Source organism: Triturus cristatus, chromosome 2_1, assembly GCF_964204655.1.
Source record: "Triturus cristatus chromosome 2_1, aTriCri1.1, whole genome shotgun sequence".
Taxonomy (NCBI): Eukaryota; Metazoa; Chordata; class Amphibia; order Caudata; family Salamandridae; genus Triturus; species Triturus cristatus.
The window spans coordinates 92,627,460-92,653,835 of NC_140581.1; the positions used below are offsets into that span (position 1 = coordinate 92,627,460).

Consider the following 26,376-nt stretch of genomic DNA (forward strand, 5'->3'; position numbering starts at 1 on the left):
GCACTTTGTTTACAGGGCTCCTCTTTCCCTTTGTCAGGTGGGGGCTCTGTCATCAGACGCACCACAGGGAGGCGGAGCCATCATTCACATAGGCAGGCACAGACCTTTTCAGGGTCAGGGGACTATTCCTCCCACTACTCCAAATGCAGATGCCCTTTTTCAGCCTAGTGCTGACTCGCCCTGCCCTCCCTGGAGCCACACACACCTCACTAGCCCCTGTCACTCCAAAGGCAGACATGCAATCCACATCAGACAGTCACACATAGCACACAGAAAGGCCAACTTCTAAAAGTGGCATTTCTAAAATAGTTATAATAAATCTGCGCACACCATTGACCAGCATTTATTATTACCATTCTAACCATACCAAACTTGACCACGCTGCTCCTCTCATATCCGGAATTCCCACTGAAGCACTTATCAGGGAATCCCCAGTGCATTCCTATGGGAGGGCAGCCCCATAGCAGTGAGAAACCAAAATGGCTGTTTGTCACTACCAGGACATATCACACACTTAAGGTACATGTCCTACCTTTTACCTACAATGCACCCTGCCCATAGGGCTAGCTAGGGCCTACCCTAGGGGTGACTGACATGCAGTAAAAGGGGGGCCACAGACATGGCACACACTTTAGGTGCCACTTCACAGCGGCAGTAGCACTGCGCGCACAGGCCCTGCAATGGCAGAGACCTGAGACAGGTTTGAAAGGCTACCTTGGTGGGTGACGCAATCAGCACTGCAAGCCCACCAGTAGCATTTAATTTACTGGCCCTGGGTATCTGAGGTACCACTTCACAAGGGACTGATAGGTAAATTAAATGTGCCAAACAGATGTAGACCAAGCTTACCATATTTATCACAGAGAGCACACGCACTTTACATTGGACATCAGTGCTAAAGTGCCCAGAGTCCTAAAGCCACCGACACCATGTCAGAAAAAAAAGGCTAGGAGGAAGGCAAAAAGTTCAGGGATGACCCTGCAAAAAGGGCCAAGTCCAACACTCATCATCAAAGTTTTCTCTTGTTTTTTGTTTGAATCATGTGTCTGGGGCCTTCCAGTAAGGCGGCCCATTCCTTCTCAGTGAATGTGCTTCCCTGCGTTGCCGTAGATGAAGGAGCTGTGGAATAGTGTGGGAGCGGAGTGAATCAGCGAACCGATGTATGATGTATCTGCCTCTACCCATCTCAAGTAAATATTGGCTCGTGAGATGTTTGGGCAGTTTGGTGGTCTTATCTCCCCACTGGCGCCCTAGCGTGGCAAGCAATGAGTTGTGAAGCAAAAATTGTCCCCGGTGTAGGTCATCCTCCTCCATTAACATCTCATACGTTGCCCATGTACCTCCTCCAGTGTGTGTAAGCCTGCAGCGTGCCATGCTGTCAACTAAGCTGTCGATGTGGGCCCCCCAGTCCTAGGTGTTCCCAGAAGTGCCAACCCTGGTGCATGGAGGATTACGTGGTTAGTGATACATCTATGATAGCAACAATACACAACTCCCGCAATTGTGAGTCAGGTAGCTGCGCTCATGTACAAGGGTGAAAAAAATGCAGAATAGCAGGCAGGTTCCATCTAGGGGAGGGTTTGGCTGTGTCTCACAGGTACAAACCCGCCATCCACTTAGCAATCCATTGGACCTTGTCATCGAGGTAGTACTGCTTGAAATGCGGAGCAGCTAGACCTCCTTTGTCCGTGTGTAAGCAGAGCTTCGTCATTGCCACCCTGCACCTCGACTTGTTACAGATACATTTCGGATCTGTTGATCAAGCGCACAGAAGAATGCAACTGGGATGATGTGAATAGGAGGATTAGTTAAGAAATAGAAAAGGCGGGGCAAGATCACCATATTTAAATATGCAACCCTCCCTGCTACCGCCAGTGGCAGTGTGCACCAGAACGCCACCTCAGCACGCAAAAATGTTACTGAATGAGTGACATTACCTTCAAAAAGATCAATTATTGAGTGGTAAACCTGTACCCCCAAGTATCTAAATGTGTGCTGCTGCGAGTCCAATTGCATGCCGCCGAGAACAAAACCTGGATCTGGAACATCGGAAAGAAAGGGGAATAGAAAAGATTTCGTCCAATTTACTCGTAGTCCAGATATGGTTGTGAAATGGGCCACAGTTGAAGCCATCATGACATGAATGTTGTGTGTGTGCTTGAGGTAAAGCAACATATCTTCTTCATATAAAGATATCACATGCATCCCATCACCCAGAGGGATGCCTCACTGTGTCTCCTTGTGTCTTATTGATATCGCTAGTGGTTCAATTGCCAGGGAAAACAGTAGTTGGGCCAATGTGTTTGGTAATGGCTTCCAAGAGAAGGAGCCTGGTCTTGACCCTAATTAGGGAGTTGGTGTATAATAGTTTTACTAAGTGAAGAGAGCGATGGCCGATGCCATAACGGAACAGTGCTGCAAATAGGTACCCCCACTCCAAGGAGTCAAAGGCCTTTTTTAGATCCAAGACCAGGCAACCAGCACATGATGGGTGTAAGTCATAACTCTTAAGAAATTACGTAAATTTAGGGAGGTGTTGCGAGCGGGGACAAACCCATTTTGATCTGGGTGACCCAAGGACAGGACCAGAGGTGCCAGTCGGTCCACAAGTATTTTCGCTAGGACCTTGTAGTTGGTGTTGAGCAGAGCTAATGGTCTGTAGAAGCAGATGAGTATAGAGTCTTTGTTGGGTTTAGGCAAATAAATGACTGTTGCCTCTCACTGGGAGGCAGAGAGACTGCAGATGGAGAGGACCTCTTCGTACATTGCCAGCAAGTGTGGAGCTAATTGGGACGCAGAAGCCTTTTACAGCACTGGCAGTAATCTGCCAGGTCCTGGGGTCCTGACAGTGGCCAATGCTTTAATTACATCTTTAATTTCTACCAGCATAATAGGGCCATCCAGCTCTGATTGCTGGTCTGTAGCAATTCGGGAAAGTGCCAGGTTGGCGAAGGAGGAGTTGTAAGCATCCGAGCTTGCGTCTGCAATTGACTGATATGCCTATGTATAGTGTTGTGTGAGCTCATCGTGAATAGCATTCTATGTATAGAGGATAGAGCCTGTTTCAGAACATAGTGCCACTATAGGCTGCTGAGGCTGTTCCTGATGGATAAGCCACGCCTAGAGCCGTCCAGCTCTTTCAGATGTGACGTGTGACCTGAGTGTGTAGCATAGTTAAGGCAGAGCTATCTTTCTAACAGTGTGACGTGTTAGCTCTGCTCTTCTGCTAGTTCCCCTGCCATACTGGGATCGCAAGCCACGTGAGTTTCTAGGTCCAGGAGTGTATGTTCTAACTTAGAAATGTCGTTGTTAAGTAGTTGCCTCATGCTTCCTTATATGCTCAGGCAGTGTTCCCACAGTGTCACATTGAAGGCATCCCATTCTATCAATTTAGTGGAGGCTGTGCCAACATTGTGGTCAAAGTAGTCCGGACCCAAGTGACGCTCTGAATGCGAGGTCTACCAACAATGTAGGTTGTAAGCGCTATGTAGGAAGGGGAGGCGGGACGACAGCCCATTGTAGTTGCCATATTTGGGGTTTGTGATCGAATGAGTACGTCCCATATATGCAACATGCGTAATAGCGGGAAGCAGGGTTGGTGCAGTCATCAACATTTCAAGCGGACATGCATTTTGTGAGGTATGGAATAGAAGGAATATACCCTTGTATCCGGATTCCGGAAACGCCACAAGTCGACCAGCTGCCACTGTTGGAGACATAGCTGTCAGCATTTGTACGGGGTAGTGGGGGGGAAGGAGCGATCAAGTGTGGTGTCTATAACAATTAGAATTTCCCCCAATAAGCCACGGCGTAGAGCTCCATCATTATAGTGTATTTGAGTGTACATGGAAAAAGGTTATCTAGTCCAAATTTGGGGCATAGATAAAACCCCTAAAAACAGAGCACCCGTCTAGGTGGCACGTCACTATGAAGTATCGGCCCTCTGGATTTAGTATTGTGTCCTCTGCTACAAATGGGGTTCCAGCCCTGACCCATATTAGCACCCTCCAGGCATAGGCAAAATAATTGGAAGCTAATACCTGCCCACGTCAGCCCTGTTGTAGCTTGATGCTTTCTGCAGGTAGGAGTAGACTGAGTAGTGGCGCAAAAGAGTATGGATGCCCCTAACACGCCCTGTAAGTATATAAAAATGGGCCATGAATGACAGGACATGTTGCCCATGTTCTGGGTGCAGCGCATGTGGCAGCAAGAGTATAGTGGCGTATATTGTGCATAAGTAAAGTTATTAGTGGAGTTTGGGTCGGGTCGTAACTGAAAATATGTGACTCAGTAACAGAAAAACATAAGTATCAATAGAGCAAAGGGACAACATATTTCTGCCCAAACAATTAAATAACCAGACTCAGCAAGAGTTAACCAGTCATGGAACTGATGGGGGAAACATAGGCAGCCAATGAGGGGGCACCCCATACGATTGAGGATGTGCTCACAAGAGCCCATACTTGTAGCAGAACCTGAACTATCTGTTCGCTGAGGCAAGCATAAGTGTAATGGAGATTTCCCGAAACTGGTAATACGAACCCCTCACTCCTACAAAGGAAGGAGAACAAATGGATTATACATAAGGCTCCCTGTTTTCCGTTTTTACTGATTTTTACAGATAAATACAGACAGAAAACATTTATTTTCTTGTCTGTATTTATTTTTAAATATGGATAAAAACGGAAGTTGGGTTGCCTTTTGAGTAATTCTAAATACTGTCTGCAAAGACTGCCAGGCCAACAGCTGTGTGAATTGATAGGTGAAGGGGTTTAAAAAGAAAGGAATCTTAGTATAGAGGCTTTAACACCAGTAGATAGGCACAAGGTTGATACTGAAATGTGCATATTTTCATATATGAGCATTGATTGATCTTCTGCGGGTGTTCATATCACTGAAATCTGGCAGGCATTCAAGCATGAGTGCATATTTATTGGTTAAATAAACATGGAAATATACTAATTTCAGCTTCATTTTTCCACAAAACCCAAAATAAATATGGATAAATACAGATAAAATTAGCAAAAAATAAATATGGATAAATACAGACGGAAATGTCCAAAAAATAAATACCATAAAACCGGAAGCCCTAATTATACATTACAAGGTGAGAACGTATCGATATATGCCCCAGTAGATATAGCGGAAATGTTGGGCAGCAGCAGTCAGGCATTCTAGGCATCAGATAATGTCTTCAGACGTTTGCAGGGTGACTTCAGGTAGTGCCGATGAGTCCGCTCCTGAGGGCCATGTAGTGGAGGAACCATCATCACTGATTGACTTGTCACTGTCCTCGTCCAGTTCCGAGCCCCGGGCGTCGCTGCAGCATTCTGCAAGGCCTGACGTCTCTCTTTTATGACTTGTTCCTAGTCTGGAGCATTCTTCAACCGAGAAGAGTGTCGCGTCAGGCCCGTCTGCCACGCTGCCTCAAAGTTTTCCTGCCACAAGTCACAGCGCCAGTCTGTGCAATTCGATCAACAGTCGAGTACCCTGCCTCCTCCAACCAGTCCCATGCATCTTCAGGGGAGTTGAAAAAAGAATCTTCCTCCCCCCCCCCCTGTCGCTACCCTCCGCTGGACTGGAAAGAGGAGAGCATATTCTATGTCAAGTTCGCGGAACCAACGCTTAACCGTGAGATAGGAGCTACGTTGCTTTTGCACCATTACAGTGTAGTCTGGGAAAAATATTATCTTTGTGTTGTCCCCTGTGAACTCCTGCAGTTTTTGTGCCTCACACAAGACAGCACCCCTGTCTTTGTAGTGTAGTAGGCGAAACAAATAACGGGCTGGGGTTGGAGCCTGGCGGCGGGCAGCTTGCTGGGACACAATGAGCACACTCCACTGAGAAAAACTGAGAAAAAGTATCCAGAGGAAGCAGCTGCTGCAACCATTGCTCCCCATAAGCGATGCTATCTAATCCCGCCAGCAAGCCCACCACACGGACATTGTTGCGGTTTGAGAGGCCCTCTGCATCCTCCATGTGGCATTCCAGGGCCGCCAAGCGTTCTTCCATCAGGTGCATCGAAGAGTCAATTTCAAGAGTCCTCAGATGAAGCGCCACAATGTTCAGTTCAGCAGTATGAACCTTATCTGCCAGTTTGCAGTGATCCACATGTAGCAGCATCATATCTGTCGTTACCGCATCTATTTTGCCTTCCTATGATGAGGTCTCCAGAGCAGTACAAATCTTTTCCACCACTGCAAGAACAGATTCCAGTTTGTTGTTGATAGAGAGCGGGGTGCTGATCCATCTGAGGGGCCAGTGCCACACAACAGCCTGTCGTGATCAGTGGAGGGCTTTGAGGATGCACCCTGTGTACCTGTGCGTGGGCTCCCCATTTCACTGTGTTCCAGCAGTCCAGTCTAGGGCAACTCTGCGTCACCTCCTGGGCCCACTTGCCAGTACCAAGCAAAGTGAGGGATATGGCAGCACAAGCAGCCCCAATGCTCCAGGAGCGCAGTAATAGTTGTTGCACACATATACATAGGTCAGGGGCAATGAAGTACCTATTGGAGCAGGTTGTGTGGTGTTCGTCACTGGGGGACTTCCAAATGGATGCCGCAATCTTGATATAGCTGTTGACAGCACATTCATTGAGGAGAGGGCCTGCTCACCTGCGCCGTCCAAGTCCCTTAAGCGCAGTAGCACGAGCAGCCCCATTGGTGTATAGCGTGGCAGACCTTATGGTAGACTACCAAGGGTTATCAAAGGAAGGGCAGTAGAAGGGGTAGGAGCAGCCACCAACAGTGCCATTCTTCATCGCAGTTCAGGGGAGATTCCAGTGTCGGTTATAGGCAGCTTACAGGTGTGTATGTTTCAAAAGGCAAGAGCGGTGACCCATGGTCGACCGTGCATCATGCCCTGTCAGAGGTGCAGGGGGGCCCATGAGTGCACAGCGATGCGGTATGCAGCTCTACAGGGGCTAGAGTGCCTCTCCAGGAGTGCCCTGCCTGTCTTATCCATGGGACAACATGTCCCACAGCCAGTAATGTTCGCTTGCGTGTAGGCCCCAGCCGTTCACAGGTGTGCAGAAAAAAGGCTCAGCCGTCTGCCGCTGCACCTCAATGCAGGCTAAGCGGTGAGCGGGCAACGGCAGTGCTCCGTAGTAAGGGCAAGCCCATGCCGCGGCGGTCCAGACATCAGCGGGTCCAGTGCACCTTGATCCACCTGTATAGGAAAGTAGGATCTGCTTTCATAGTCAAACCCACTTTTTGCTGGTGTCATTATGTTTCACTGATTAGTCTTATTGGGATCCTGCTAATCAGGACCCCAGTCTCCTCTGTGCTTCTCCCCTAAATTGGACATGGTGAGTTCTTGGGATGCTCCAGATTAGCTACTGGTGTACCCTTATAAGTCCCTAGTATATGGGTCTAAGGTACCCAGGCCATAGGTACACCAGGGCCCCACATGGGCTGAAGCATGTGTTATGCCACCTATGGGAGACCACTCAAATTGTGACTTCAGGCCTGCCATTGCAGCCTGTGTAAACTGGTGCTAGCACCACTTACAAAAGATATAAGATTCCTTATATCTGAGGTCACTACACTTAAAACCTATAATGCACCCCTAAGGCCGGCCTTTCAATCCTGAAGGTAGGGTGCTCGGTTATAAGTGGGAGGGTAACCCTGCATGAGCAGGACACCCCTATGTCCTTCGGAGTCCACTCTCCCGGGTTGTAAGTGCATCAGCCATTATGATACTCAAAATGGCCATGCGTCATTATGCGATGGCTATCTCTAAACTGGCTGTAACGAACCCTGGTTTCAAACATGTTGGAATCATACCCCAACACCGTAAATGGTGTTGGATGTATGATTCCATGCACTGTAAAGCTCCTCAGGGAGGCCCTCAGTGCTCTGGTACCAGTCTTTTAGACCTGGACAGCAAACCATGACTGCTGCCGACCACAGACCTGTTTCTGCCCTCCTGCTCCAAGCTCGAGCAGAGGAAGGCAGGACAATAGGTGTCCTGTCACAGGGAGGTGTGACCACCTCCCAGACAGGACTTAGAGTATTGGGACAGGGTCGGGGCGCTTGCCAGCGCCACTAGACTGCTTTGAAGGGCACATTTGGTGCCCTCCTTGCATACTCCAGTTCATGGAGCTGTTGGCTCCAGCTCTAGCGCGAAACTGGACAAAGGGAATGGAAGTATCCTCTCCACTGTCCAGCGCCTCCCCTGGGAGGGACCCCTGAATCGTCCCAACCCTTTCCTTAGGGTACTTAAGGGCTTACTTGTGGGTGGGTCCCTAGATCCGTCATGGGACAAGATTCAGATCCTAAACCACTTCAACTTCATCCATCTGGGCTCTTTGGACTTTGCTGGAATTTGCTTTGGGAACCGAGACTGCAACTAGGAAGACTCCTGCTGCTCTTATTCTCCTCGTCCAGCCAGTCTTCTGCAACGTCTGTGCCTGTGCTCCATACAAGTTCTTCACAATGCCTGTGGACATCCAAGACACCCGAAGGAATCTCCCTTGGAATGAAGGAGTCGCTCCTCTGCATCTGCAGGCACCGCAACGAAGCTGACCGGTCTGCTGTTCCTGAGCTCCTATGGACTCCGAAAGGTCTGCAACTTCCTTGAGGCCTGCACTGTTTTCATAGCAAGTTTGAAGCCTGTATCCTTCGTTGGAACCGCTGGAGCGGTCCCCCTGTGCACCGCATTGACTTGCCGTTGCCAAGACTTGTTGACTCTCTCCTCCAGAAATCTTTGGGCTCCAAGAAGCTTCAGCCTCAAGCATCTCCTGCAGCCAAGATCTTCGCCTGCACTGCATCCTTTCCTGAGATACTCAAGGTCCTCTTGCGACTCATGTGCCTTCGGCCCGTGGGTCCTCTTGAGGGTCTTCTTTTGCTCCAGTGCGCTCCCCTGCTTGCTCAGGGCCTGCTGGAGCATGGTGAGTCACTTGGACCTTGCTGGTCCAGACACTGCACCTTTTTCTATGACTACGTTGGTTGCCGTTACCAAGGCTTATTGGTGCCCCTGCCAGACACTGACCTCTTGGCTCTTGAGATCCGACATGGGGCAGCTTGTGAACGGCTCCTGGTCTTCCACAGCATCGCCTGATCTGCACAGCTGCAACTTCAAGGGCACCATCAATTCTGCTGCGTCTCCGACATTGGTGGGCATTCGTCTACCGTGCCTCCTGGTCACTCCTGAGTGGCATAGACTGTGTCCCCTCTGCTTGCAGGTACCTTTCATCCACCGGACTCTTTCGCTTTCTTTGCCAGTGGCATCTTCACTGAAGTCCTCCCTTGTGGTCTAGGGTGGTTTCTGACGTCACTTCGCACCTAGGTCCCCAGCTTCCCTGGTGTAGGTATCCTGGTTCCTGGGGTATCCACGAGTGGGGTGACTCCCCAACTTTCCATCTTCCATGGGGTTTCTTCAGGGTTCGCTGGGAAGGGTCCTTCTCCTTTAAAACTGCAACCATGACTTACCCGTTGTCTGCACACGACCTCCGTGAGGTTCCTAGATACTTACCTTGGGTGGTTCCTTGGGTCCCCGACTTTTCTACGTCTTCTGGGTACATTCTCGACTTATGTCATGGTTTTCATTCCACTATTTTAGTATATGGTTTGGTCTCCCCCTGGGGACCACTTTGTATTTGTGCCACTTATGTGTTCTATGATCAAAGTATAGTGTGTATTGTGGTTATATCCCTAGGTAGGAGATATTGCAATGTGTTAGTGAGTGTTAATAATAAACACATACTTTTATAACTACACTGTGTGGTTCTTTTTCACTTAACCCATACCATAAGATTAAGTACTGGTAAAACAAGCTGTTTGACACTCCTTCTGGACTAAGCCTGAAGGCTGCTCTCCGCAGCCACCACTTAGAGAGCTTTCTAAGGTTGTCTAACACCACTTAAATCACCATAAGGGGTGTCTGGATTAGAGCAGGGTGCTGCACTTACATAAGTGTGCACCATATACTAAGCCAGTCTCCTACAACCTGATTATGTTATACATCATATCGAGCACCAGGACACCCTTGGGGTACTTGTTGCACTCTAGAAAACTTTATGACACCACAATTTGTATCTTTGCACTGTAAGAAAATGAGTTATTGGTTGAGGGAGGTGGAAGCCCCATTCAGGCAACAGCCATCATTCTTGTCAAGGTGAACCACAAAAAGTCACTAAATTAACCTGTGCTTAACCCTCTGGCCGCAGTCATGCTTAACTTAGAGGTAATGTGTAAAGTATTTATACAGTGCACAAACAGTAATAAAGTGAAAATACAACTCAAGAAAAATCCAAAACTATTAATAAATAAAATTACACCATAACTAATTTAATCCAATCAGTAGAACCGGAGTTATGAATTTTTAAACTTTTTCGTGTAAAATTGCACCAAAAAGAGAAAAGCCCCAACTGTGGGTATCTGGTCGTGCGAGACCAGGTCAAAGTGACAAGTTAAGGCCAACTGTAATGGAGCATGGATTGGCTACAAGAACTAAGTTCGCCCCGTCGGAAAGTTACCTTTGGACTTTGAAACATTATTGAAGATTTACTGAGAAGGTAGAGTCTTCAGCAGAGCAAGGCAGCAAACTGTATCTGAGAGGAGGCTGTTGTTGTCAGGGAGGTGCTGAATGAGATTGCAGTGAAGATTTCTACCTTCCAGGTTAGACAATATTTTGGAAGTCGGATTCTGTTAACAGGACGAGGCTGGAGGCTGTAGCCGAAGAGGGCTCCAGGAGGCTGGATATTTTCATTGAGAGGTCCCGCTAAAAAGGATTGGATGTTGTAAAGAAATACGTACCGGGAGCTACCATGAAGTCAGGCCAACCAACAATGCTTCTTAGGCGGATCGGCTGGCCGGTAGGTCCCGGTCTTAGGTCAGTTCTTCAGGCAGTTTTTCTAAAAATAAAAGATTCTAACTCCCAGCTTTGAGTTTTGAGTAGGAGGGGTATCACTAACACATTTCCAAGGGTCCAGGACAGGGGTGGGGGGCACCACTTGATGGATTAGGGCTCACTCTAGCTGAGGCCAGCAGCACAGTTCAAGTTTGCTCTAGTTGGTATTGGACAGGTGCGGGGAGGTCTCCGGAAGCTTGTTGGTTGTCCCTATAGCTCACACAATAAGCTAGCCAACTATCCCTTGTATGCCCTTGGTGGTCTTGGGTTCAAAGGACCAGGTCCAATATTCCTTACTTAGACAGCAGGGTAGCAAGGCAGTCCATTTGGCTGCAGGTCAGTCATTTTGGCAGCAGGACAGTCCTTCTGACAGCAGGCATCCTTCTTCTGAATCTTCCACAGCTCCAGCAGTGTACGGAAGGAGGGTCCTCAAGATCCTATTTGTATACCTGATGCCAACCTTTGTGTGTGGGGACTGGTTTTAGAAAGTTGTTCCAAACTGTCTGTGGTGACAAATGGCAAGTCAGGCCTGGTGTCATGTTCCTTTGTGTGTGGAGGAGAAAAAACCCTTTGAAGTGTAAGTGGGGTTGGGTATAGCCCCTCCTCAGTTATCCTGCCAGGATGGCCAATCATGTCCGCACCTAAGCCCCCTTTGTGTCACTGTCTGGAAGGAATGCACAAACCCCAACAGTAGAGCCCTTCAACGTCATGTGACCCAGGACACTGTCATAAAGCACAAATGGTTGGGATAAGAAAATTCTAACTTTCCTAAAAGTTGCATTTTTCTAATTGTAACTTAAAAAACCCAACTTCATCATGAAAGATTATTTTAAATTACAATTCATTTGAGTGTAAACAGCATCTCTCTATCTGCTCCCATTCCAAAGTTGACACTTATTAAATGTAACACGGTAACCTACCGATAGTCAATGGGAGAGATAGGCCTTGCAACAGTGAAAACAACTCTAGGAGCTTTTCACTACCAGGACATGCAAACCCCAGGTACACATGTCCCACTTTTTAAATACAGTGCATCCTGCCCTATGAGCCTAACTTCAGGGTGACTCTAAGTATAAAAAGGAAGGTTTAGGCCTGGCAAAAGGTTCATTTTGGCTGGTAGAAATGGCCTTGTAAAACTGCAGAACACAGGCTACAGTGGCAGGCCTCAGATATGTTTTACAAGGATACTTTAGTGGGTGGCACAATGAGTGCTCCTTCCGACTAGTAATGTTTAACTTACAGTCCTTGGGTACATGCAATACCATATGCTAGGGACTTAAATGTAAATTGAATGTGCCAATTGGGTGTATACCAATTGTTACCATGTTTTAGGGAGAGAGCACAAGTATTTTACCACTGTTAAGCAAGGAAAAGGTGTGCAGAGTCCTAAAAACAAATCGAAACGGGTTCAGTAAAGGAAGGCAGAGGAAGGCAAACATCTGAGGTGTCCCTGCAGAAAGGGCCAGGTCCAACATGCACTGAACTGCAGCTAATCTTAATTGTTGGAAGGAAGTCTTGCCATGATCCTGTGCTTTACCTTATATTCTTTATTGTTGTCGCTTTCTTAAAAATGTGTTCCTTTATTCAGTATTTCCAATTTCAAGCCTATTTGATGACCAGTATGGGGTCTTGTCTTCACATGCAGCCATTGTACTGTGTATTTAGATTCATATTGAAAATCTACAGTTTCTGAGAAGTTATTTTTTGCTCTTAGAATTTCCCCACATTTGATGCTCTTCGTAATACTGCACAGAATGATAAGCTGCATTAGCTGTTCAGAATCCCAGTACACTATCAGCTTCACTTATGTGGTGTCAAATAGCCTAATACTGGCCTCTTTACCTATTTCCTCAGTCTTGGAAACCAGATGCCCTAGTAGATCAGAGCTGAGCTGTGCAGAGCTGTGGGCGAGGATACTCCGAGATGTGAAGCCCGAAGAGTTGGATCCTTCCGTACATCAACTAGCCGGACTTCAGGCTGCGCGGTGGTTGGCTTCTAATCGGCTACAGGATGTCGAAGCTCTCCTTCAGTTGCTGAATACTACTCTGGTACCTATGTGCATGGTTTGATTCAGGGAGGGTGAAAGAAGATCTTTGAATGGGTTGGTCAATTACAGTGAAGCAGATGAACTAAAAAATGAGTATGGAGGAAAAATGAAATTCCGAATGAGGGTGCTGGGTCAGGTTTATGTATTAGCTGGTACAAGGTTCTCCACCGTAGGGTCTGAGATTTGGTCAAATGGCCTAGTAGCTACTTTGCATATTGGAGACTTGTGCTCTTACCCTGGCATTGGCACCTTATCAATAATTCTTGAGACAGTAGATGAAAACGCAATATCTTATTGTACATCAAATTGCAAATGTGTAATGCAATGTATACAGGAGTAATTGTGTAAATATGTGTTAAATATGGATAGTGTACAACATTACGCTGTCTATGCTATCTAAATTACATATTCCAACATTCCGCCCTACTCCCTATCACAATCTGCTTCCTATAATCTAGTATCACCTCGATCCTATGCTGTTCTTGTTACAGCATCTCATGTTAGAGACACTTGGGCTGCAGTTATGATGCTCTGGTGGTTCTTCGAACTAGGTTTGTGCTATATCTAATACCAAAATAATATTATGAAAATTAATCATTCTTATATTTAGAATAAGCCCCATGGAGCGACCAGATCTCGGAACAACATAATAGTTTGAATTTTAACAGTGCTTTTTAGACACAAAGACTTCACGCTTTATTTGTCAGATGTAGCCCTGCCTCTTTAAGGCTGCCATCCAGAATGCAGCCCCAATGTCATGCACCTGCCCAGCCCTCCCACCTCCATTTTCTGCTCATCATGAGAGTATCCTAGAACCATATCTCAAACTGCTTCTAGGTCTCTTTTAAGTTTGAGCTCATTTATTCTGGTTTAACTGCATTGCCCCGACCTTTTGTGTTAGAAGTAACCACATTGCTAAGCCTGCATGACAGTAAAGAAAATAAAAGATAATATTATATGACTTGAAATGAGTCTGCTTGCAGACAGTCTAGATTTTATTTTATTTTAATTTGTAAAGCGCAGCAAATGCCTGCTGGCATCAAGGCGCTGTAGTCACAGCAGCCCACCCAATCCAGCTGTGAAACACACAGATCAATGGCCTTAGAAACAAAGGGTAGTCTAAGCCATGTACTGCCAGGTCTTCAGTGTCTTTCTGAAAGGCAGATGCCCCTAGATTCAATCAATCGATTAATCAATCAGGGAATTGTAAGCATGCTACTCACCCGTGAGGGTCTCAAGGCGCGGGGGGGAGGGGTCCACAGATCTGTTCAGCCGAAGAGCCAGGTCTTGAGAGTCTTCCTTGAAGTCAGGGACTGGGAGAGTGAGTTCCAGAGTGTAGCAGCAGCAGCTTTAAAAGTTCAGCTCCACCCCCCCCCATTTAACCTTGCGCACTCAGGGTAGGGTGACCAGATTACCGTGGACTGATCGCAGATCTCTACCAGGGGTGTAGGTGTAGTTACAATACTTCTTGGATCTACTGAGTTAAAACTGCTAAGAACGCAATCACGAAAAAGGTAGAGCATCTCCAGACTTGGATATCTTCTAAGTAACTTGCTCAGCCTGATCCTGATCCACGCATACGTGAACGCAGACTGTGAGGCAAGCTCCTCCAAGCTGTGTCTTGATTGGCCTCGATACCTTCCTAACACTAACAAAGGATTCACTGGGCATAGACTCTCAGTGTTGCGCCTTACAAAGCCTGCACATCTCCATCTCTAGGGCCTGCCTGAGGGCACATGGTGCTGGTGGACCACATACGTATCCACGTCTGTATTTCACTCTTTTTCTTTATGGTGCAGGCCACCATATGTTATCCTGCCTTTTCCGATCTAGGATCTCCAGTCACCTGGTTCTTTAGAGACACGTCATCAATATACTTTGTAGGCAGAGGAAATTGTGACTGGAGCCAGACAGCTACAAGTGGAGGCATTTATAATGCTAGTAGCAGTTGTGTAATATGCACATAGACTAGGTAACTCGCTACAAGGGTTAGTGCCCTGCTAGAAGATTGACGTAACCTCTGCAGCTTCGGCCAGATCCCATGTGTCACCCTCAAGAATACTGAGATGGAACCTTATTACATCACTGGGACTATGATCACAAGACACAGGACAAGAGAATGACCACAGTTACCTCCGGACAAATACAGGTCACAACACAGTCACTCAAGGGGGTTTATGAAAAAGGAAATATGCAGGGGCGAGATCAGATGTTCATTTTCCTACCAGAGGTATGATCATTTCAAAATTAAATCAACCGTCTAGGAGCCAGAGCGGAGGAAAAGGTGGAAGAGATGGAAAAGACTGGGCAGGACGGTAGATGAAAGGGCTGTTTCTTTTATTAGTTACAGGTTGAAGAGGTCTGATGGAGCGCATGATAACTTAGCTGATTGGAGTCATGGGTTAGGTCAGCGGGAAGGCTGCGGCAAAGCAGTTGAGATGAGTGGAATGTGTGACTTGGATGAGCAAAGGGAAATGTTGAAGCTTGAGGGGGCAGTGAGAAGTGATCTTAGTATGTTCCTTCTCATAGATGTATTAAACAAGCATTGGCATAGCCAATAGGTCTCGCCTTTGGGACCTTATAAGTGTTTAGCCATGCAACAGTTGCATAACTAAATACGTATAAGGTCCCAAAAGCGAGACCTATTGGCTATGCCAATCGGCCGCGAAAGTGATCGCGATTGCGATCAAACATCAAAGCGGCCGTGCGGCTGCGAAAGTGAAAGTAAAGCGCGGCACATGCACTGTAGCTCTAGGCTGGCCTGGTGGCACTTTTTGGAGCCCTCTCAATAAGTCTCGCCAGACCAGCGCATGCGCTGGGTCAGGCGAGACCTAAAAAACCAATAGGATTCAAAGTCACTCTCATTAAGGGTAGACTTGTTTGTGGTGATATATGAAGGGGAAAGGAGCAAATTCATAGTGTGACATAGTTTTTTTTGATGATTTTTGAATAAGGAGATTTTGTTGATATGGTACTTTCATCTGGCGTTGACAAGAGCAGTGGTGATCTTGGTGAAAGCAACTTTATATGTTCTACATCTGTGTTTAATTGGCAGTCATTAGAGCTAAATAATTCTCACCTGCTTGTGTGGATACTGAAATGCTTTTATTTTAAAAATCGGAAAAAACGTTTGAGATCAAATCTGTCATTTTTAAAGCTGATAGCTTCTGTAAAGCTCAACCAGACTTTAGTTTCCAAATCTTTCCATGGAGAAACAGCAAGCATACAACAGTGTTGCAGCATAGCACCACAATACTAGATAGCAGTAAAGGGAAGAAAACTAGTTGAAACTAGGGTAAATTAAAGGAAAGATGGGCACATAATGTAAATGTAAATGTAAATTGATACTTGTATAGCGCACTACTCACCCGCAAGGGTCTCAAGGCGCTTGTACGAATACCGCTGTGGAACCCATCCTGGCTTTCCCTGTGAGGCGTCCACTCCTGGGCACCCCCAAGGTGGAGGCCAGGCATCCTTAGCGTTGTGGGGGCCGTTGTGGAGATTAAGCAAGCTATTGCCCAGAGTTGCAGAGTGGGACTCCATGATTGGAATGGCACCGAGGCAAGAATTATCAGGTCCGTGGAATTTTTGAGCCCAAGACCCGCCGAGGCGGGGAATTGAACCCTGGTCCCGGGCTAGACCTCTGCATCAGGGTCTGCCGCTCTAACCATTGAGCCACACTTCTCCACTGAACGCTACACATTCCTCACTTAAAGAAAATATCTTCCAGGTTTCAGTCTGATCTGGAAACATTTCCCCAGCAATAGCTTTTGAGCTGCAAGTCCACCAGCCATTCTTGATGACATAGAAGTACAATAGGTACCATCCATCCTTAGGCATTGGGTATAGCTTATCTTCGTTTCTTGAGCAAAACACTTTTCTGGGCCCGTCAGTACAGACAGACAAAGTGGCAGATGACATAGCCTTACTCTGGGTAAACCCAATTTCTTGTCCTGATGCTTGTCGCAGGAAAGGTTCAAGCTCTGTCCTCAAAACTCTATCCCAATGCTTTTCCTGTGGCTCCTACCGACACCACAGGAAGGAAATTCATTGCTTTATATAGTTTCACTCTCTGCACAGCGAATGGGATGTGCCCTGTAAGTTTTTGTGGTCACACTCTGTGGGCATTGGCGGAACTGGCTGCTATGTGCCTTCTGGAACACATGAAGAATCCATTTTCAGACTTGGTCAATGACGGCTTTGAAGCAGGATCCTGAAGTGTGGTTCAGACACCATCGCTGCGTCCATCGTAACCCAGTCCATGGGCATGTCGCCATACTTGGATGTGGTCCACTGGCTGTTGAGGAGATGTCCAGGCTACTCTCCTGGACATGCCCTTTGATTGTAAGTGGCTGTTCAGAGAGACGGCAGCATTCCTTTCTGGAATGCTTCAAGAACAACAGAACGCATTCAATCACTTAATCCGTCTAGACTCCCCAACAGATATACTGCTCCTTTCGGGACAGGGGTGGATTTAGGGGGTCACTGTGACTAGCAGTTTATCCTATTCTCACCATGCTCTGTCGGTTCTTGTGCCTCAAAACCCCTCTGACTCCTTACCCTCTCCTTTACAAAACCATTTTCTGTTTGGGGTGGTTGGTTGTCTGGTTTAGCACCTTTCCATCGATTGGAAGACGTCACAATTGGATTTATGAGTTATTCAGAGAGTCTGCAAGGGCTGATTCCTAACCATTTTATCCCTCCCTCCAAACCGTCCTCCTTCTACCAGGGCATTCTTTTTGGCACACACCTCTATTTTGGCGGCAGACTTCTTTTCTCTGCTGGTCATAGGGGTCACAGAGGTGTTGTATCAGGAAGTGACCGGCACAGGATTTTACTCCCTTTAGTTCTTGGTTCTTAAGAAGGACAAAGGTCTGAGAAGACCGGTCCTAGATTTCCCTCTTCAAGATTCTGTTTCTGAGCCAAGTCTACCTGTAACACATCTCTCAGTTCGGAAGACCTTATATCTAGCTTGGCATCATGGCCTTGGGCATTCTGTTGGTTTCTTACATCAGATGATAGACAAGGGCTTTCCAGTGTTGTCTGTGATGGCAGTAACCCCATCATGAAGGGAGCCTCTCGATTCGGGTACAGAGCCTTCCATCGGTTCACCCATACCTGCTCTGACTGATGGACCCTTCCAATCTCATTGTTGGCGGTCTGCTCCGTTCTCCTCAGCTGCAGGCTACTGTGGTGATGGATGACTCCTCCCTGGTCTGGAAAACAATTCTGAGTGACATGATGGCATGAGGCCTTTGGTTTCAATCAGAGCAGCATCTCACATAAATGTGTCTGTCTTCCCATAAAGGAATTTCTTCTTTCCATCTCAGGGAGCATTATCAAGATTTTGTCATACAACACCATTACCACCCATTATATCAACAGGTATGGTGGTGTAGGGCCATGGACTCATTGCTGGTGTTGTATAGTTCCTACTAATCCATAGGATCTGTGCATTGTTTGGACAACATAAACTAGGGGCCTGGTGCCAAGACTGATACCGGACACCCTACTGGATATGTTGGCCTTTAGATGAGCTAGCTCACAGTGCCACGGTAAGCCCCCCTAACCTATCAGGGAACAAATTATTTCTGGCAACCACTGAACATGAAAACCCTGTCCCCTCAGGGATCGTGGAAACAGTACATAACCTTTCTCTCTGTCACTCGTGCTCACTTATTCTCAAAGAAATATACAGAGAATACACAATGGGATGTTTTCAGTAAATTTATAGAAACAACGTAATTCTTGCATAGAATACGTGTGCTGCAATGATTAATAGAGAGAAGCAGATGAACGGGATTACTAGCATCAAAAGCGTAAATAGTACGCTACCATGGTGCTAAAATAATGTATTTATGCAGGCATATAAACAAGTAACTAATCGAGCGTACCCCTACAATGCAAACCCTACTCTAAGTATACCTAAAGTGTGTGTAGGTGTAGAGCCAAGAATCCCCCCAAGGGACGATCCAACCCCATTACCTGGTGGGATAGAATGAAGGACCCTGTCTTGGTCATGAACTGGACACCCCTCACGAGATGTCAGACCGCTGCATGGTGATTTCTCAGCTTGCAAAGACCTCTGTGTCTGTGGAAGTACATCCTCTGCTAATCTATCGGGATGCTCATCTTTTATAATAGAAAGCAGCCTTGAGATGTGCATATAGATCAGTGATGTTACAGATATGTAGATAGCCCTGTCGCCCTGTGGATGAATATAGAGATGACATTTGTACGTAATGCGAAACAAGACCCTATACATGATGTTCAGGGCATTTTTATAATGTTGTGCGAAGCTAGATGTGTAAACAAGTTTAGTTTCAGGGAAACTAATCCAACATTGTCGTGCACGCAAATATGTGCAAAAGGTCACACTGAAAATTTTATTTGTGAGGACAATGGAAGAAATAAGCTGCTTTGCTACATGGCAGTGGTGTTACAGTTCTGGCAGGTTCCTTTAACATAGGAGCAGACTTAGTTTTCTCTCGATGAAGGATGACGAGTGGGAGTAACTCTCCGAAGTGACTTAGTTGATTGCCAACAGATTCAGGTGTCCATGTGTGTTTTTTTTATGCAAGGGTCTAGAACAGAGAGTGTCCTCAGTTTTGTGCCTTATAAACTCCTCTGGATGGTTCCCTGGGTAATGCTTTCTGGTTCATCTGGTCTCAGGACTTGCTGTACATATTAACATCATTTCGGATTCTGCTGAAAGTTCTGCAGAAACGTGTGGGAGGATGACGCACCGTTAATCCTGACCACTCAGAGTGGGTGAGGAGAATTTGGTTGCCGATCTGTTGGCACTGAGCATACACCCACCTTTCCCTTTCCTGCGCAAGGTAGATCTGCTCTCACAACACCCATATCCCCAAATGCTGCGGCTGCAAGCATGGAAATTCAGCAGTGCTAGCTAGAGTTCCATTGCCTCCCTGTTGAAGTTGTAGATGCCATCGTGCCTGAAAGGAACACATTTGTGCAGTGGTGCTAATCAGTGTATGTTGTGATTCTTTTAAATCATGCAGTAGTGGTAAAAAAGAGGGGGCAGCCCGAGAGTTATGAGGTCAGTAGTTTAATACTCCGGCGTAATGTCTCATTCATCATTCAGTTATTGAATCTCATATGCCATGAAGGTAACAAAAAATACATTGGGAACCTGTCTCCGAAGTCTTCTGTATTTTCTCCAGTTTTTTTTTCTCCAGAGTAGGCTCCCTCAGGGCAAAAGAAACAAAAACATCGGAATATTGAATATTCTTGTCTGAAAAGATGGCAAAATGAAGGGGAAAAAGGTGGGGAGCGGTGGGAACCGTAGCTAAATAGGAGCCTGGTATTGGAAGTATGATTCCATGTCTGCCATTCATAACTCATGCTCCCCGGATCCTACATCTCTCCCTTTCAAAACCCCTCATTTGTGCCACCGTACAGAGAATACTTATCTAAGGCCATGACCCTTCTTGCTTGGCGGCTGGACATTAAGGTGTCTCTCCAGGAAAAAACCCTCATTGCGTCTGGGCATATGCAGATGCACCATTCGGTGGAATAGCTGCTGTGTGTTCCTACGGACTCAACATTGTGTCATACACAGATGACACCCAACTCATCCTCTCCCTATCCAATGAACCCAACATCGCCAGACACAACTTTCGAGAAGGCATGGAAGCCGTCGCCAAATGGATGAAAAACAGCTGCCTACAACTAAACACCAACAAAACGGAAGTACTCATCCTGGGCCCAAACCCAGACGCCTGGAACGACACCTGGTGGCCCCCCGCCCTCGGAAACCCGCCCAACCCCACGGACCACGCACGCAACCTGGGAATCATCCTGGACTCAGAGCTCAAAATGGACCGCCAGATCAACTCCGTCTCGTCCTCCTGCTTCCACACCCTCCGCCTCCTACGTAAGACCTTCAAATGGATCCCCCTCGAACACAGAAAGACCGTCACTCACGCCCTGGTCACCAGCAGGCTCGACTACGGCAACGCACTCTATGCCAGAATAAACAAAAACCTCCCCCGCAAGCTACAGAACATCCAAAACGCCGCCGCAAGACTCGTCCTCAACCTGCCAAGACACTGCCACATCTCCCATCACCTGCGCACACTCCAGTGGCTCCCCATCGAAGCTAGCGTCACCTTCAAAATGCTAACCCACACTCACAAGGCCCTCCACGACACTGGACCAGCATACCTGAATAGCCGACTCAAATTCCACGCACCCCAAAGGACCCTACGATCAGCCCAGCTCTCCTATGCCGGGGTCCCCCGCACTAGAAAGACCAGATCGGGAGGCCGCTCCTTCTCCCGCGCGGCTCGAGCCTGGAACGACCTTCCGCTCCACCTCAGACAGAGAACATCGCTCCCCATCCTCGCAAGAAACCTCAAAACCTGGCTCTTCGACAGACCCCCTCCTTGATGGACTGGAACCTGCGACCCCCCCCCCCCCACTCCCCTCAGCGCCTTGAGACCATTACAGGTGAATAGTTGCGCTTAACAAACACCTGATTTGATTTGAAACACCTACTGTTAGCTAGGGTCTCTTGATATGCTCCTATTTCATTCCACATGTGTGCTCGTCTCGCTCGGTCCACTCGATCTGCGGCTGTCCGTTCTTACTCATTCCCCTGGATGATGTTACTTCCTGGGATGATGCCTTCTGAACTAAAAAGTATGTCTCTTGTGTTGCGGTCTGTACAATCCCTGGCCACTAGAGCGGAAGGAGGGGAGATGGGATACTAAGCTTCCTTTCTGCAGCAATGTTTTGTTTTCTCAGTGGTCATACTACCTGAGGTTTGTGTGCCTTGTTGAGTATGTAGTAGGTGCCCCATGACATGCCTTTCTGATATCCTGCATTTCGTGCTGCCTCTTTTACAACAGGTACCGGCAGTGGCTACATTTGAGTCTTACTTGGCTCCCCTACCAACCTGTTCATTGTTCCTGTCTGGGATTTGAATCTTGCGTTATTTTTCTTAATGGCATTTCCTTTTGAGTCGATGCTCAATTATCCGGTTCAACTTCTTACTTTGAATACAGTGTTACTAGAAATAACTTCAGCATGTAGGGTTGGAGAACTTCAGGCCCTCTCAGTACGTCTACCTTTCACCGTTTTCTATGTGTAAAATGTGTTCTACCAGCTCCTGCCTACCCTTTTTAGTCCCAGGTAGTTTCTGCCTTTCTTCATTCTTCCATCCCCCTCATCCCACCGAGGAGGAGAAGGCACAGCATAGACTTGAACCCAGCGGTAGCTGAGCCCAGGGTTGGTTGCATGCTACATGCGGCGACATCCGTCCGGTGAACGATGCTTTCTAGCACGACTCCTCTACTGTGAAGGTGTATCCTACTTTGTAGGCAGTCGGTCCATATGTCAATTGTCTTAAGGCATATTATATACCGTTCAAAGCTGGGGTAAGGTACGGCTCTAGTAAACATCGGTAAGTTTGATCGAACTACCCTTGAGTAGTTTAGATTGCACCTTTCACGGTCCTGACGAATTGCTGCGATCATTTTTTTGACATGTGAATGGCAAGAAACATGTTGGCCTCCACCACATTTTAGAGCCAATGTAGCCCATTATATCCACCTTTGGCCTATACCTGCTTTTACTATAACCGAGGGATCCGCACATTAAATTATTCCTTTGGATTTCCTCTAGTTATTTTTAGACTCACTATATACCACTCTACTCACTTACAGCACCTTCACATAGCACCTCATACTTCACGTCGACAGCTCAAAAAAAACTCCGGCAAAGACCCCCTTGTGGGGGAGGTGGGCATTGCAGCGGCGGCCCAACGAGGAGCTGCCCGATGAATCATGACTCCCCTTGGGGTGTATGAGGGCTCTTGCTCCTGATGGATCAGATTCCCTAACTTGATTCATCAGGTACTTCCGACCCCCCTCCCTTTCCATAGAAACTGCATACCTCTGCGTGTTCCTTCTACATTGACCACACTTGAGAGAGTAGATGATCAGCTCTTTGTGGGCTTCGCTGGAACCAAGAAGGGAAAGGCGGTTACAAAATGTACCATTTTACGTTGGGTCATCCTCTGTTCTAAGATCTGCTACAGGCTGACCATGAAAAACCCTTTGCAGAGCATTTGTGCCCACACCACGAGAACCCTGGTTGCTTCTATTGCTCTCACTAGGGGCATTCCCATGGTTGAGATCCAAGACGCGGCCATATGGTCATCTTCGCACACTTTTGCCAAACATCACTGTCTCGTAGCTCAGGCATGCACTGATAGATACTGTGCTAGGACTGCGTTACATGACTTCCTTGGTTATTCTGCATCACTGCTTTGGGACTCATTCTTAAGGTGAATAATCTGCAGGAAGAAGCATCCATCAGAAGAAAAAGTTATTTACCTTTTGTAACAATATTTCTGGTGGATACAAAATCTTCCGGTAGATTCCTCATGGGCCTTCCTTCTCCCCAGATGAGTTAGTGCTGTACATCACAAGGTGCTATGGAATGCAGCCATGTTAGGTGCTTTATTTGTTGCTGATTATCTCTCGGTTCCTCTCTGCACACTTTTCTTCCACAGAAGAGTAAGTAACTGAAGCCACTGTGCCAGTTGGCCTCTATCATAATCCAGTGTTGTGATGTCAGGCAGGTGGGGTCGCGGCTATATGGTTCCACTTAGCGGTGCTGGAGACCTATTGCTGGGAAAAATGTTTTCTCTATCATACTGATGCCTTGATGTATATATTCTTACAGTGAGGACTCTATGGGAAAATTATATATCCACCAGAAATATTGTAACTGAAGCCAAGTAACTTTTTTGTTGAAAGCAAAGCTGTGAAAACATGCACTGTCCCTTTAAGGAGCCAGAGGCTGCCATATCCCAACATGCTTTGTAGTAGTGGTAGTTACCACAGAAGTTCGGTTCCCTTATAATGTGAATCATGTCGGAGGCAGTATCCAGTGAGGTTTGTTTATAACTTCAATGAAAACGTGTACAAAGAAGGACCAGGATTACAAGTACCAAATATTTTCTTCTGCTTCGTGCGATTTGCATTGATAGTCCGAAACCCTAAATGAAATAGCAAGTCCATCCCATTTATAATTTCTGCTCAAGTGGAAAACATTAAATACTAGGATTGAAACTGAGAAGAGGAATCACAAATGGAAAAGGTTCTTTAGACCAACAACAGTGTGTGTAGAAAACATGTCTGGTGAATGAATGTATAGATATCCATGTAGCTGCTTTGCATGTATGTACAATAGGGACCTTTTGAACCAAGCAGTAGTAGCTGCTTTTCATCAAGTAAAAAGTGTCTTGGGTTTGCTCAGCACTGATTTAATAGCGTGGTGCAGTGCTCAAACTATCCATCAAGACTGGGAATTGTGTGCTTTATCGAACACTGTGAGAATGGCACCCTGTAATTGACAAAGAGAAAGAGCTGAATAGATTTCCTAAGTCATGATTTCTCCTTAACACCCTCCTGACATTAGTCGGGATTGCCACTCCCAGGCAGGGACAACTTAGCAATTCTGACATCTCTGGTTCCAGTTTACTCAAAACAATTACATTCCTGAAGGTTTACACTTTCAGCTTTTGCAGTGCAGGTTCTGGTAACCCACAAGGGAAGTTCACGATTTGCATGGACCCAGTGACGGGCCAGCTCCAAGGGGTAGTAAGATTGCATACCAACTTTAACAACTGGTTAGAATGAATGCAGTAATACTACTTTATCAAACGACTAGTAATTTATTTTGCCAACTAGACCTCTGAATCAATCTGGAAATGTTATTTCCTGGTTTTGGTAAAGCCAGCAGCAGGTAGACTGTTTGATAAAATACTCTTTTCTGTTCAATCAAGGCATTTTAGGGCCCTGCTAGGGCTAATGAAATCAGCATGATTTCCAACTGCTGTCTAAAGATGAGCATGTTACAGCAGCAGCTGTACGCTCACTGGTCTCAGGCCACTGGGATGAATGGATTGTAGAAGCGCCCATGATGGAATCCTCTAAATACAAACGTATTGAAGCAACCGCTACCAGATCAGCCCAAGACACATGCGAGTGGGATGATAAATTGTGATAAAACTTGGGATCAGTTCATCCTTCAAATGAACAGTAAAGTGTATACTAAGCACATCTGTCAGAAATTCAGGTGCAAGCCTGTGTTGTGATGGATCTAAATTTATTTACAATGAACGGCCTGTGATTGCAACAGGAATTGCTCTTCCACACCAGTGTATTGGCTCTTATCTTCTTGTCATTCATTTGCCTAAGCCAGTGTTAGGAACAAGGGACAACTTGGCAATACATGTTTTACATCAAAGGATCTTGATGGTTCTTTGATGGAACAAAGTCCTTTCATCTCCTAGGAAGCACAGAAAATGTGGACATGTACAACTGAATACTGCACCAGACGCTGACACACTGAATGAAAAACACCAGTGCATATAATGTCAGTCGAGATTTGAGATTGTCACAATAGGAGCTGTAGATGTATTAGCACGTACAGATAATGAAGCGTTTTTGTGTCCAGGTCCCCCTAGCTGTGCTTGGTGGATAAGAAAATGTTGGTGAATTAGCACAGTCGGCTACTGAGAGTTATGCAGAGAATCCAAGGATGCTTTGTTCCATGGTGAGCATCGCTCCTTTATTGCAGGTCTCTAGCATTCTACAGCTGCTGTCGTCGACTCTTCAGTGAATATGGACAGTTTCTTCACAACTAACTAGGGGCCAGGTGTACACAGGTAATCGTACATCGTACGATTATTTGGTAACCGCAAACACCCATGCACAAATATGTGTATTACACATTTTGCGATTTCCAGTGGGTCGCAAATAGACCTACCTCATGAATATTAATGAGGTAGTTCTCGGTTTGCGACCCACTGGGAATCACAAAAATCACAGGTATGGTGGCCTGCAGGGGTCAGCAGACCATCATGTGTGTGGTGGCTTTCCATCAAGCATTTTTTGTGTGAAATGCAACCTGTTTTCCTTAAAGGAAAATGGGATGCGTTTCAAAAAGAAAAATGAAAAGATATCTTTTCATTTTTAGGTCTTGGCTAGCGTAGGCTGCGCACAAGTGCAGTCTCGCTGGCATTTTCTATAAAGGGCATTAAGCCGCGCCCCTCTTTTCCATTGGCCGGAGTCACCGTTTAATCTAAATGGTGGCCAGCCATTGGAAAAGAGCTGTTGGTGACGTTTTTGCCCGGCTTTTTGAGCCGTCCCATTTGGACGGGCTTGTCTGCCTTCCGTGCGTCGTGAAAGCTTTCTTTTTTTTTTTTTATAATCTTTATTGCACATTTTCTCTATATATATACATTTCGTCCCAACCCTCCCATCCCTCCCTACCACCCTGCTGAGGTATTACATTTCATTATATATACATAAATCAGGAGTTACGATATCACATAAATTTCATGAGTCAGATATATTAAAGAAAAAAAACAATAATAATAATAATTTCTACATCTTGTGTGATTTGTTTCATAGAAGCTATAGATTATCTGATATATTCAG

The 26,376-nt window shown here is 46.4% G+C and overlaps 1 protein-coding gene across 2 annotated transcripts in view; it reads left to right on the forward strand.

Moving 5' to 3' along the window:
- The window catches only part of FANCG (FA complementation group G), a 249,449-nt gene that overhangs the window by 59,912 nt on the left and 163,161 nt on the right, over positions 1 to 26,376 (forward strand). For both annotated transcript variants that reach the window (XM_085628171.1, XM_085628180.1), the window contains one exon: positions 12,706 to 12,899. In XM_085628171.1, the coding sequence (XP_085484297.1) occupies positions 12,706 to 12,899 (194 nt within the window). The remainder of the gene's footprint in view (positions 1 to 12,705; positions 12,900 to 26,376) is intronic.